Raw genomic sequence first — 14,331 nt, forward strand, 5'->3', positions numbered from 1 at the left:
TTTATTTATTTAAAAAAAGTTTTAAATCTATTTATTATTATTATTTTTAAAAATCAAATTTTGATAAATGAAAATGTACCAGAAAAGAGGACCGTGGGCCACATTTCAGCTCTATAGGACGTATGGAACATAGAAAACGAACGGCTCCAAAGATTTGAAACGGGACAAACAAACAAAGTTCAGATGAAGTTAAATAAAAGTGTGTAAAAACGCAGATAAAACGTGAATAAGTATTCAAACCAAAATTCGCTATTTAAATTAAGTATTCAAAAATAAACTCAGTTGCATAAGTATTCAAACGCTTTGCCTAATTAAACCATAATCACTTCAGGAGCAAATTATGTTTGAAAGGTTACAAAATAAGTGTAATATAATTTACCTGCACATAATCAGTGGTTTAACTTAAAAAATAATGTCCCCACTTGTCTAAGGAGTTTTAAAGTGCAACTCACTTGGTCAAACAACAAGGCAAACATGAAGACCGATGAGCAAAGAAGTCAGACTTAAAGTGGTGGAGAAGCACATTTCAGGAGAGGGTTATAAGAAATTTTCAAAGTTGCTCATTATCCCTTTGAGTAGGGAGAAATTAATCATTAATAACTCGTAGACATATACCAGTATACCACCCAGACTCTACCCAGATGAGGTCACCCATCCAAGCTCAGAAGCTGGACAAACAGGAAAATGGTTCAGGATATCACTGTAAATCGATCAATGACTATGAAAGATCCACAAGGCTCTACATCCAAGATGGGGGTCATCGTTTATCAATCAACAATATCTCGTTCCCTTCACAAAGCTGGGCTATATGGATAGGTGGCAAGAAAGAACCTATTATATTACTGAAAAAGACACATCTAAAAGCTCATATGGAGTTTGGGAAAAAGCATCTTGATTATACTGCAGGCAAGTGGAGAAACGTTTTGTGGACAGACGAGACAAAAATTGAACTTTTTGGTCTAAATTCAGTGTGTTACGTCAGGCGCAAGCCCAACACTGTACATTACCCAGTCATCACCATCCCCACTGTCAAGCATGGTGGTGGCAGCATCATGTTATGGGGCTGCTTTTCATCAGCAGGGACTGGCAAGCTTATCAGGGTAGAAGGGACAATGGATGGTGCAAAGTACTAGAGAATCCTTGATGAAACCTGCTTGAGTCAGCCATGAATCTGAAACTGGGTAGGAGATTCACATTTCAGCAGAACAATGATCCGAAGCACAAAGCTAAAGTCACACTGGAGTGGCTGAATAAGAAGAAAATAAATGTTCTTGAGCGGCCCAGTCAAATTCCTGACTTGAACCCAATTGATCATTTATGGCGAGACTTGAACATTGCAGTCGATCGACAATCCCTATCAAACTTGGCAAAAGTACAGCAATTTTCATGTGAAGAATGGGTAAAGATTTCACCATCTCACTGTGAAAAGAATCGTAGAAGTCATTTCTGCAAAAGGTGTTTCCACCAAGTACTGACCGAAGGGGCTGAATACTTTTCCAACCAGTGAATTTTGATTTGTACATGTTTTTTGCAGGTATTCCTGACATGCGCCCTCCTTCAACTATAAAAGTGTTTAGTTTGACTTCTTCAGTTCTGAATAAAAAAGTTCATTTGGAAAAAAATTGTTTCTACAAAATTCGTAATCATACGAAAATACACAATTTGATGTCTGTCTGTCTGTCTGATTATTTTTTGACCGCGATACATTCCGTCATTACTTATTCATTCTCAACCAAAGTGACAGGATGCCGAAGGGTCACAGAATGAAGGTTGTAGTGCATCCATGCACCTCCCTCCCCAAGGGGGTTTTCTCCACGAAGGGGGTTTTCCCCACCATTGCCATCAATGGGGTTGCATGTTGAGGTGTATATCCATGTTAAGTTAGCTTCATCATGGCGTTTTTCCAAAGCCGCTTCAAATAACAAAACTAACGATAATAGCATAATAGCTGGCGAAGCCGGTGTTGTGAATGAACGCGTACGTTTTATGTTGAAAAGCCAGATTTTGCTGGATCCCTTGAGAATTTCGAAGCTTTGACGCACCAAATCGCTCAATGGAGGCCGCCATCTTGCGGATGCGGAAGTATGCATAACAAATTGAAAAAAGTTCAATAAGAGTTTGTTTCACCCGTCTTTTTTTGATTCACAATCTTATGCACCTCTAATTTGTAATTAAAATACTTTAAGAAAAACCTCGGCCCGCAATAAGCTTTTTTGAAATATTTTTTCAAATGCTCGAATCTCATTGGTTCTGGTGTTTAGTGACGATTTTCGTTGAAGATAACCAGGGCCCCTGTGGGCCCTGGGAACGAGGTTGGTCTTAAAGTATTTTAATTACAAAATAGAGGTGCATATGATGGTGAATCAAACAAAGACGGGTGAAACAAACTCCTATTGAACTTTTTGGCAATTTTTTTATGCATACTTCCGCATCCGGAAGATGACGGCCTCCATTGAGTGATTTGGTTTTCGAAATATTTTTTCAAATGCTAGAATCTCATTGGTTCCGGTGTTTGGTGACAATTTTCGGTTATCTTTCGGTTATTCGGTTATTGGGTTATTGGTTTCGGTTATTGGTTCCTTGTTATCTTCAACGAAAATCGTCACCAAACACCGGAACCAATGAGATTCGAGCATTTGAAAAAATATTTCAAAAATCAAATCACTCAATGGAGGCCGCCATCTTCCGGATGCGGAAGTATGCATAAAAAAATTGCGAAAAAGTTCAATAGGAGTTTGTTTCACCCATCTTTGTTTGATTCACCATCTTATGCACCTCTAATTTGTAATTAAAATACTTTAAGACCAACCTCGTTCCCCAGGCCCACACGGACCCTGGTTATCTTCAACGAAAATCGTCACCAATTACCGGAACCAATGAGATTCGAGCATTTGAAAAAATATTTCAAAAAAGCTTATTACCACATTTCGGACGCTGAAAACGGCGTCAAATATTCTAAAATTGATGAAGAATTATTTTTTAGAAATCTCGCGGCCGTAGGGGATAGTTTTTCACGGCCGGAAATATCGGAAGTTGAGACGGAATTCACCGAATTAATCAAGAAGGAAATTTTATAAATTTTAATCTCACCCAGAATGCAAATGGTGTCATCTTGAACTAGGTACGGTACCTACTACACCTACCTACTACCAACTACCTAACCTACTGGTGCCATAGTGATGGGTAAAATAGTGGCAAGAGGCTTTGGCTTCGCCGGCTCATTGCGGCTTTGCAGTCGGGTACTAGTATTAATGTATTAATACTAGTATTAATGTTACTAGTACCCGACTGCAAAGCCGCAATGAGCCGGCGAAGCCAAAGCCTCTTGCCACTATTTTACCCATCACTATGGCATCAGTAGGTTAGGTAGTAGGTAGGTGTAGTAGGTACCGTACTTGGTAAGACTTGGTAAAAGAGAAGAGCAGACAGTCCTCCCCAATACCTACATACAATAAATGTCACAAGAAGCTTAAAGAAGTAACTATACGATGTGCTAGCTTCGGGCCTATTTTAAGAAATTTTAACTGGGCTTAATATACGTTTTCACAGTATGTGTGTAGTCTTCTAACTTCAGTCGCTGTCAGGACTGGTTCTCTCCGGGCACTGCGACTTCCTCCACCAGAAGAAGTTAGCTTGCAGTAAGATCAGTGCCGACAGATCAGACGATAGCGCCGTTTCAACGGCAATGTGTGACTGTCGTTAATCAAACCGTGTCGATGGTGCTGATTGGCTGACCTAAGCTGATCGCTGATTGGTCAGCTCACAAAATTTCGCAAATTCAGACCTAAAATGACACCATTTGCATTCTGGATGAGATTAAAATTGATAAAATTTATTTCTTGATTAATTCGGTGAATTCCATCTCAACTTCGGATATTTCCGGCCGTGAAAAACTATCCCCTACGGCCGCAAGATTTCTAAAAAAATAATTCTTCGTCAATTTTAGAATATTTGACACCGTTTTCACCCTCCTAAACGCGTAATAAGCTTTTTTGAAATATTTTTTCAAATGCTCGAATCTCATTGGTTCCGGTGTTTGGTGACGATTTTCGTTGAAGATAACCAGGCCCGTGCAGGCCGAGGTTGGTCTTAAAGTATTTTAATTACAAATTAGAGGTGCATCAGATTGTGAATCAAACAAAGACGGGTGAAACAAACTCCTATTGAACTTTTTGCAATTTGTTATGCATACTTCCGCATCCGCAAGATGGCGGCCTCCATTGAGCGATTTGGTGCGTCAAAGCTTCGAAATTCTCAAGCCAAAGGATCCAGCATAATCTGGTTTTTGACAAGATGACCAAGGGTTACATAATGAAGGTTGTAGCGCATTCATTTGTCCCCCTCCCCAAGGGGGGTTTTCTCCACTGAGTGGGTTTTCCCCGCCATTGCCATCAATGGTTTGCGTGTTGAGGTGTATAACCATATTAAGTTAGCTTTATCGTGGCGTTTTTCCAAGGCAGTTTCGGATAACAAAACTAACGATAATACGTACGCGTTCATTCACAACACCGGCTTCGCCGGCTATTACAAAACAATATTAATACCAATAATATCCCACCTCCCCAAGGTGTTTTTCCTCCTTGAACAAACGTCGAGTCAATGTTTATAAATAGCTTATCATGGCATTTTCCTGGGAGCAACGGCCCAACAGCCTCAACAACAACAACAACAACATGCATTTTAAAGGCCATTTTCCCTGCTAGAGCGGGGGTTAGCCTTGCGGTCCCCATGACAATCTTCTCCATTTTGCCCTATTTTCTGCATCTCTCCTTGTTAACCCCCTTGCCCGCATTTCTTCTTCCACCATCTTTAGCCAAGTCTTTTTCGGTCTTCCCCGTCCTCTGCTTCCTTCTACATTCATTTCCATCACTCTTCTCAACCAGTCACTTTCATCCTTCCTCAACACATGACCAAACCATCTCAACCTGTTCCTCTTCACAGCATCAATCACAGGCTCTATTCCCATCATCTTTCGCAATTCATCATTTGTCTTCCTCTCTCTCAACGATACTCCACACATCCACCGAACCATTCGCATTTCCACCCTTTCCAACCTTCGTTGCTGCTCTACGTTTATTACCCATGTCTCGCTCCCATAAATCATAACACTTCTCACACATGCAGCATACACCTTTCCCTTCAGCTTCAACGACACTCCCCTCATCATCAGCACGCCACCCAGTTCCCGAAACTTCTTCCATGCACATCTCACTCGAGCAACCGTTGCCGAGTCTGATCCACCTTCTCCATTCAGCATGTCTCCGAGGTAGCAAAATGTTTTCACACCTTCCAGCTTCACGCCATCTCCAAGATCCAACTCAACATTTCCTCCATCTGCAGCTCCCTCTGTGCACACCTTACATTTGAATGTAGCTGCCACACTGGTTAATGACACTCTCAGACCACTACATTTTTGATGAACCCACTCAGCGCACATTGTACATTGAATGGAGTTCACTCCGACACCCTTCCTACACACAGCACAGGGCCACTTCCCAGTTCTTTCCACCTCACCACATGCTTTACCACTTGCCATCACCTTCATCTTTCCGATATTCACCTTCAGACCTTTTGTCTCCATACATTCCTTCCACGTGGTCATCTTTTCCTTCAGTCCATCCATACTTTCCGCAATCAACACCAGATCATCTGCATACAACAACTCCCACGGTAAACCCTCCTTTACGTTCTGAGCCAGCACCTCCATCACAGCTACAAATAGTAATGGACTTAGTACCGACCCCTGATGCACTCCCACCTTCACCTCAAACTCACCACTGTTCCCGTCCTTCGTCCTTACAGCTGTGCGCGCTCTTTTGTACATTGCCATCACTACTCTGATCAACCATTCCTCCACTCCTAACTTCCTCAATGCCCATGTCAATACTTTGCGTGGTACCCTATCGAATGCTTTCTCCAGATCAACAAACCCAAGAAACAACTTCTTCCTCTTCTCCATGTACTTCTCCTGCAACTGCCTCACAATGAAAAGCGCGTCTGTCGTTCCTCTTCCTGGCATGAATCCAAACTGCATTTCGTCGATCTTCACTTTCTTCCTTATCCTCCTCTCCAACACCCTTTCCAATACCTTCATTCCATGCTCCAATAACTTTATCGCTCGGTACGAGCCACACTCCAGAGGGTCACCTTTCCCCTTGTATAGAGGGACGAGGGTACTCAGTTCCCAATCCACTGGAATGCGGCCTTCTTTCACCACCAGATTACAGATCTCTGTCATTCTCTTCACACCCCAACTTCCTGCTGCCTTCAACATATCTCCCACAACTCCCGTCGGCCCTCCCGCTTTTCTACCCTTCATTGCTTTTATCGCTTCCTCAACTTCCTTCTCAGTTATCTTCTCTGCCGGTCCTAAAACAGGGTTACTCTCTATGTTGCCATCCCATTCATTCTCTGTATTCAACAGCATTTCCATATATCTTTTCCATCTTCCTTTAATTCCATCTGGGTCGACAACGATTTGTCCCACTTCATCCTTCAAGCAACTCACCCCCATCACATCACACCTCTCTTTCGCTATCTGCTTTGCAATCCTGAATACTGCTTTCTGACCCTCTTCCGAATCCAAGCGTTCTCCGAACATTTTCCTACATGCCTCCTGCGCCTTTGCTACCTCTTTCTTTGCAGCCTTCCTGGCTGCCTTATAACTTTCATGCTCTGCTGTTTCTGCTCCCGTACCCTTCGCCTTCTGCCACTCCTTGAACTTCTTCCTCTTCACGTCAATCCTCTTTCCAACTTCATCATCCCACCACCATGTTTCCGAGTGCCTCGGTGGTCCTTTTGTCCATCCACATACCTCACCAACGGCTCCCAACAGACGAGCTTTCATTGACATCCAACCACTTTCAAGCTCAACCACATCATCCTCGACCCTACTCAGCCTCTCTTTTAATGCCTCCCTTACTGTCACCTCTTTCAACCTCCACACCTTCATTCTCGGTTGGTACTTCACCCGCCGAGCTCTCCTCGCACCTTTCACCCTTACGTCGCAGACAACCAAGTGGTGCTGTGAAACAGCCTCCTCCCCCGGGATCACCTTTGTGTCCCGGAGGTGCCCCCTATCTCGCCTACGCACCATCAGGTAGTCAACGGTTGTCGTCGACCCACCTGACGTGTATGTAACAAGCTTATTATCCTCTTTCTGGAACTGAGTATTACAAATCAACAAATCAGCTCCATCAGCAAACTCCAAAATCCTTTCACCTTCTCCATTTCTCACACCATATCCGTAACCCCCATGAACTCCGTCAAAACCATCCATACTCCTTCCCACATGTCCATTTAGGTCTCCTCCTACCACAACAACTTCCTCATCTTTCACGTTTTCCATCAGCTTCTCTATCGCACACCAGAACGTGTCCTTTTCTTCATCACTTCGACCAACCTGCGGAGCATATCCCGAGATGACGTTCACCAAGAGCTTTCCAATCATCATTTTCACCATCATCAACCTATCACTCACTCTAGTCACACTCACCACACTGTCTACAAACTCCTCAGAAAACAGGACACCAACACCATTCACGCCCTCCGGGCAGCCTTGCCACACAAACTTGTATTTCTGTCCCTGCCTACCCTTCACCATTCTCACACCACTTCCCTTCCATCTCGTCTCTTGCACACAACATATGTCCACTCTTCTTCTGACCAATACTTCCACCACTTCTCCTGATCTCCCTGTCATTGTCCCTACATTCCATGTCCCAAACCTCAGAAACCGATCTCCACTTCGGGCTGTACCCTGCCCATATGTAGTTGTAATTGTCATGGTTCCCTTTTTTTTTTGAGGCAATGTTTTTATGGCCGGATGCCCTTCCTGACGCCAACCCTCTTAGTCGTCTCTTACGACACGCAGGGATACGGTGTACCTATTCTTATCCAGGGTACACACCGGGAAACGTTTAAAACATGGAAATTCTGGGGAGTGGGGGTGGGGGGGGGGGTGGTGTCAAGGGAAAGATAAAATGAAAATAAACCCCTTCAGCCGGCACTTAGCTTGGCTTCCCAAAGAGTACTTTCAGGAGCTTGGCGGCTGTTGAAACTGGGGTAGCCACTCATGCGGGAAGTGGTCCAAAATGGCGGTGTAGAACGCCGCGCGTCGAAAACACAACAAGCGTGAGGCGAGCAGATTAGACGGCCTCCTTTCGATTCTCTACCGTCAAGTCCAATGCGGCCTTCAGCTTCCAAGAGCCCAGCAGTTGTCCAAAACCTCGTGTGGGGAAATGTGGTATCTGTCCGTCGTCTTGTCCACCGTCCACACGCGGCTCCAAGCTCCGGCGCGAGGAAGCCCTCCGTCCACCCGCACGCTTCGCCAGGCCACGATGCTTTATACGACTTGCTTTATACGCATTGTTAAAAGTAAATAATGACAGATGTTTTCTTTCACAATCTTGCGAGATTTCCAGAACTCCTCGGCGTCAAGGGAAAGATAAAATGAAAATAAACCCCTTCAGCCGGCACTTAGCTTGGCGTCCCAAAGAGTACTTTCAGGAGCTTGGCGGCTGTTGAAACTGGGGTAGCCACTCATGCGGGAAGTGGTCCAAAATGGCGGTGTCGAACGCCGCGCGTCGAAAACGCAACAAGCGTGAGGCGAGCAGATTAGACGGCCTCCTTTCGATTCTCTACCGTCAGGTCCAATGCGGCCTTCAGCTTCCAAGAGCCCAGCAGTTGTCCAAAACCTCGTGTGGGGAAATGTGGTATCTGTCCGTCGTCTTGTCCACCGTCCACACGTGGCTCCAAGCTCCGGCGCGAGGAAGTGGCGCGAGTTGTAAACAGCCTCAACCAGAAGTAAAAATATTATAAACCACAAACACATATGATTCGCTTTTTAAACAGTCACTAATGCTGTTTACAACACTAAATAAATAAATTTGGAGGAATCCCGACATTCGTGAGGTAAGTTTTACTTCCAGAACTGAGCGAAGATCTACTGTGCTCTATATACCCCACAATGGTTGGGTAAATAATATGACCCTTCCTGTCGCTACTGTGGTGTTTTTAGTAGCAAACTTTTGAAACTCGCTCCTGCTGTTTAACATGAAACTGAAAGGGAGGAAGCCGGGGTGTGCTTATTTACCAAGCAGCTAGCTTGCGCTTGCCAAGCCAGCCGTTCCTTAACGGTTTTGAATAGAGTGCTTGCTCGAATGCTTAAACCACTTGGCGATCTCTCCACAAGAAACTTGGTAAATGAACACACACCCAATGTTCTTGAGACCCAACCATAGATCGACTCTAATCTATATACCCCAAAGAGGAATGACCCTTCCTGCCACTCCCATCGTGTTCGGGTGTACTCGTTCATGTAAATGTGGCATTATTGGTAGGGGGTGAATACTTTTGCAGGCCACTGTACACATTCCCTTACAAGCAACATCCACAGAAGAGGAAGCCATTAGGCCTATCAGAACCTGCACTAGCATTGCCAACTTATGGTTATTTGTCCAGCCATATATTTCCAAATAATGAGCATCCAGCCAGGAAGTGGCACATACCATTTAAAGTTTTTATTATAACTTGGTCAGATTTCAAACAGCTGATCTACTAGAATTGGAGCAGACGCTCTTGACCATTTCCTCGACTCTCCTACGCTCCCTGTTCATCTCCTCTCCTTTGTTGTTCCCTTGTTTTACTCAATTCCATTTTTGTTGACGTCCTCTCTCCCTCCACCCTCTCATCATTGAACAATATGTTGATGTCCAATTTGAAACAATATATATGTAAAGCATGTGTTAGGGAGGGACACTGCTGACCCTACATTCTGCTTGGTGAAGTTGAGTATCAGTTGTTCAAACTGTTCATCCTTTGTCTCATCCGCCTTTCCCAGCTTCTGCAACACCTGCATGAAAGACAAAGCAACATCAGATAATGCTTACATTATGAAACACCGTAAATTTCAATATACTTAAACAGTTAAACTCATGTGCCTGGTTTCGGCTTCAAACGGACATGTTTCTTTCTTCTCCGAGAGAACGACTTCCAAAACAAATGATTTTGTTCGAGATTTGTCTTGTTTAACTGTTGCAGATTGTTACTCGTATTGTTAATCACTTCCAAGTCTTCACATGCAATTATTTTGTACCTTTGCATCCATTTCATGTGTGTGGGTTTTGACTGTGTAACATGTACGTCTGTCTCAGTTCTAGTAACTTGAAACAGGTCTTTAAATCTATGCAAATCTCATGGAAGGGCCATCAGATGAACCAACCTACAGTTGTGGCCAAAAATATTGGCACCCTTGCACTTTTTCAAAGAATGCACCATTTCTTCCACAAAATTGTTGAAATTAAAAAATATTTTGGTATTCACATCTGTATTTCTTTGGTTTGCAATGGAACAAAACCAAAAAACTGAAAAAAATACTAAATCTGTTCTTATTCCACACAGAAATCCAAAAATGGTCCGGACAATATTATTGGCACCTTTTAGAAGTTGTTCAAATTAGATTCCAAGCCGGTGATTCTCCTTTACTTTGGAAATGAACTCACCTGTGGTGGGTTGCAGGTGCCTGCAACATAAAAATCACTCATTCAACCAGTTGGAAGACAGAAAAGGAGTCATTCTGCTGTTTTGTGTCACTGTGTGTACCGCAATGAGCATGGAGAAAAGAAAGAAAACCAGATAATTGTCTGAGGAGGTCAGACACAGGATTGTAGCCAAGCATGGACAATCTCAAGGCTACAAGTCCATCTCCAGAGACCTTGATGTTCATGTCCACCGTACGCAATGTCATCAGGAAGTTTAAGGCCCATGACACTGTAGCCAACCTCCCTGGACGTGACCGCAAGAGAAAACTTGATCAAAGATTGCAGCAAAGGATTGTTCAAATGGTGGAGAAAGCACCTCGATCAACTGTCAAAGAGATTCAAGCTGACCTTCAGACACAAGGTACGACAGTTTCAACTCACATCATCAGTCACCAACTCAATGAAAGGGGGATATATGGTAGGAGACCCAGGAGGACCCCACTGCTGAGAGAGAGAGACATAAGAAAGCCAGAATGGAGTTTTACAAAACACACCTGACAAAGCCAAAATCCTTCTGAGAGAATGTCCTGTGATGAGACAGATGAGACCAAATTAGAGCTTTTTGTTAAAGCACATCATCTCTATGTTTACAGAAAACAAAATGAAGCCTTCAAAGAAAAGAACACCTTCCCTACAGTCAAACATGGAGGATGTTCAGTGATGTTTTGGGGTTGCTGTGCTGTCCCTGGCACAGGTGCCTTTAATGTGTGCATGGCATCATGAAATCAGGAGATTACCAAGGCATTTTGGAGCACAATGTTAAACTCAGTGTCAGAAAGCTGGGTCTCCGTCGAAGGTCATGGGTCTTGCAGGAGGACAATGACCCCAAACACACTTCAAAAAGCACCCAAGAATGGTTCAAGACAAAACGCTGGACTGTTCTGAAGTGGCCAGCAATGAGTCCAGATGTAAATCCTATTGAACACCTGTGGGGAGATCTGAAAACAACAGTTGGGAGAAGGCACCCTTCAAATCTGGGAGAACTGGAGCAGTTTGCACAAGAAGAGTGGGCCAAACTGCCAGTAGAGAGGTGGAAGAAGCTCATTCATAGCTGCAGGAAGTGCTTGACTGCAGTTATTTTGTCCAAAGGCCGTGCTACCAAATATTAAGTCGAGGGTGTCAATAACTTTGGCAATGCCATTTCTTTTTCTTTGCTGATTTAAAAGGATATATTAAGTTCTGAATCAAAAACAAAGGTTCTGTAATATTAACAGTGAAATAAAGAATTGTGGAGACCAAATACTTTTGGCAATTTCAACTTGTTTTTCAAGAAAATTGTGAGTTAATTGAAAAAAGTGCAAGGTGCCAATATTTTTGGCCACAACTGTATCTATTTCCACAATCAACAACTGGAAAAAGTTTAGTTTCTCTAACTTCTGGGCCTAACGATTAATTATGACCTCTTTGAGCAGACCACCATACTCCAAGACTGGGCTCCAAAGCCAGCCTCTGTCATGCTAAGACATTCTTTGGTACACCAAAACATCTCGCAGCCTACAAGGCCATTGCCCGAAAACTCAGTGCAGTGCTGCTCTCTCCTAGAGTCTGGAGCACCTGCATCACACCTGTCTCTCCTGGATGCTCTCAAAATCTTTGGCATCTTCCACAAAAGAAGCACCAGAATCTGCTGCTCACTCATTATAGAGAGGTGCTGCTGGACTCCGTTACCTACCATCTGTCCTCAGGTATGTTTCCTCTACTCCTCTATCTTTCTATCCCTATCCAGTACCTCCAGGTCACATGCATTATTCAATACAATGCTTTTTATTGAAGGTTTTTTTTTGAAGCATCATTTGGAGGAAAAAGTGCAAACATCAGTCATATTATTAATTTGGACATTTGAACAAAGGATCTTTATTGTGGAGTCTTACTTTGCCACAGTCATTTAAACAGACTCAACATGATTCAGAAAGAACTTCGAGACCCGATTAGCCCCAGATAAGTCTGATATTTTAAAATTGATAAATAGGTTTAAGTCCCAGGGACAGTACACAGTATAAAATCAAAATGGTTTCACATCTTTTTCGCCCGAGGACTACGAGGTCATGAGAAAACATCGAAGCGGTCCATGAAGGAGTTTTGAGGAGCCCCAGGAAATGGCTGCGTCGTCGATCTCAAGAATTGAACTTATCTTTATCAAGTACACAAATAATTCTGAAACAGGAACTAAAAATGTATCCGCATCGCATACAAGTGAAGCAAAACCTAAAAGACAATAATAAACAACTTGATGTGACGATATGTGAATGGTCTGAGGAAATAAATGCGTCCAGATCCAAATTTTCTGAGTAATGTGTGGTTTTCTGTTGAATTGTGATCCAATCTTAAACCGTGATATTTTCTACCCTCGTTAACCCTAACCCAAATTCCAAGTCCTTCCAATTTTCTAGTTTTCCCTCCTTGGAGCTTCCTTCTGTGTCCATCTTGTCCACCCCATGCATCCTCTGTGTCCATCTTGTCCACTCTATGCGTCCTCTGTGTCCATCTTGTCCACTATGCATCATCCTCTGTGTCCATCTTGTCTACCCCATGCGTCCTCTGTGTCCATCTTGTCCACTCTATGCGTCCTCTGTGTCCATCTTGTCCACTCTATGCATCATCCTCTGTGTCCATCTTGTCCACCCCATGCATCCTCTGTGTCCATCTTGTCCACTCTATGCGTCCTCTGTGTCCATCTTGTCCACTCTATGCATCATCCTCTGTGTCCATCTTGTCTACCCCATGCATTATCTGTGTCCATCTTGTCCACCCTATGCACGTGTGTCGTGCGTCCTGTTTTTTGTCTGTTACTTCCTGATCCGTTCAGTGTACTAGCTCTTCTATGAGCCTCGACTATATATACAACCCCCCACCCCCAATCCCACCAACTCTCCCTATATATTTGCAAGTTACCTTCCCTGATCTCAGAATTGCACATCACCTTGTTCTGTCCTGTTGTCCTATTGTGTGTGTGCCACTGTCAGTATATTAGTGTCTATTGTCTGCCATCTCACGCTTCCTTCAACCAGACTTCATAAACAAAACAAAATCTTTTTTGTTTTGTATTTTGCAAAACGTTTCAGCCAAGTAACCTCATTGAGTGTTTGGCAATGTCTGAGTATCTATTGTCTATTTGTCCCTTGTTTGTAGGGAATTGTCTGCCATGTGAAGCACACTCAGAATCCTTTCCAAGATTATTAACAAAGAGAAAAATGGACAAAGAGAAGTTTATTTCAACAATGTATCCAGAATGTTTCTCTATTCAAAAGAACCACCTGCTGAGACAGACATTATGTACATCTAAGTAAGCCTGGATGTGATTGGCTAGGATTGGATAGCTGGGAGGGGTAAGAGCTGGAATAATTAAACTCTATCTTAATTAACAAGAGTTTGCCTGTTTGTGTTTTCCTCTGAACCCAAAAAACAACAAAAAGGAAATCTGTTCATTAGTGCGGAGTATAGCATGGACGATGCATCCCTGGAGGTAATCACAGTTAACCAAATCTTCAGAGAAAACTAGTCAATGTAAACACAATTATATTTTCGTTGGCTTCCGTTGATGTTTCATGGGAGCAAGAATCACAAAACAGACTTTTCACAAGAACAAACAATCCAATGCGGCGTGAACTTTACTTATTTATAAATACAAAATCAAGACTCGTGGAAGAGTTGGAACACAGAGCGGAACAGAAGAGAAAGAACACAGCGTAAAGCAAGAAACGGCCAACAACAGGTAGTGGGTACACAACAAGAATAGGTGACATTGGTGGAGGACACAAGGGGCGAACAAGCTGCATACAAGTTCAACAAG

General features: G+C 43.2%; 1 protein-coding gene across 2 annotated transcripts in view; it reads right to left on the bottom strand.

Moving 5' to 3' along the window:
- The window catches only part of LOC137434386 (myc box-dependent-interacting protein 1), a 123,957-nt gene that overhangs the window by 82,523 nt on the left and 27,103 nt on the right, over nt 1-14,331 (bottom strand). For both annotated transcript variants that reach the window (XM_068127333.2, XM_068127332.2), the window contains exon 2: nt 9,773-9,853. In XM_068127333.2, the coding sequence (XP_067983434.1) occupies nt 9,773-9,853 (81 nt within the window). The remainder of the gene's footprint in view (nt 1-9,772; nt 9,854-14,331) is intronic.

Source organism: Myxine glutinosa, chromosome 10 (assembly GCF_964187855.1).
Source record: "Myxine glutinosa chromosome 10, kmMyxGlut1.1, whole genome shotgun sequence".
Lineage (NCBI taxonomy): Eukaryota > Metazoa > Chordata > Myxini > Myxiniformes > Myxinidae > Myxine > Myxine glutinosa.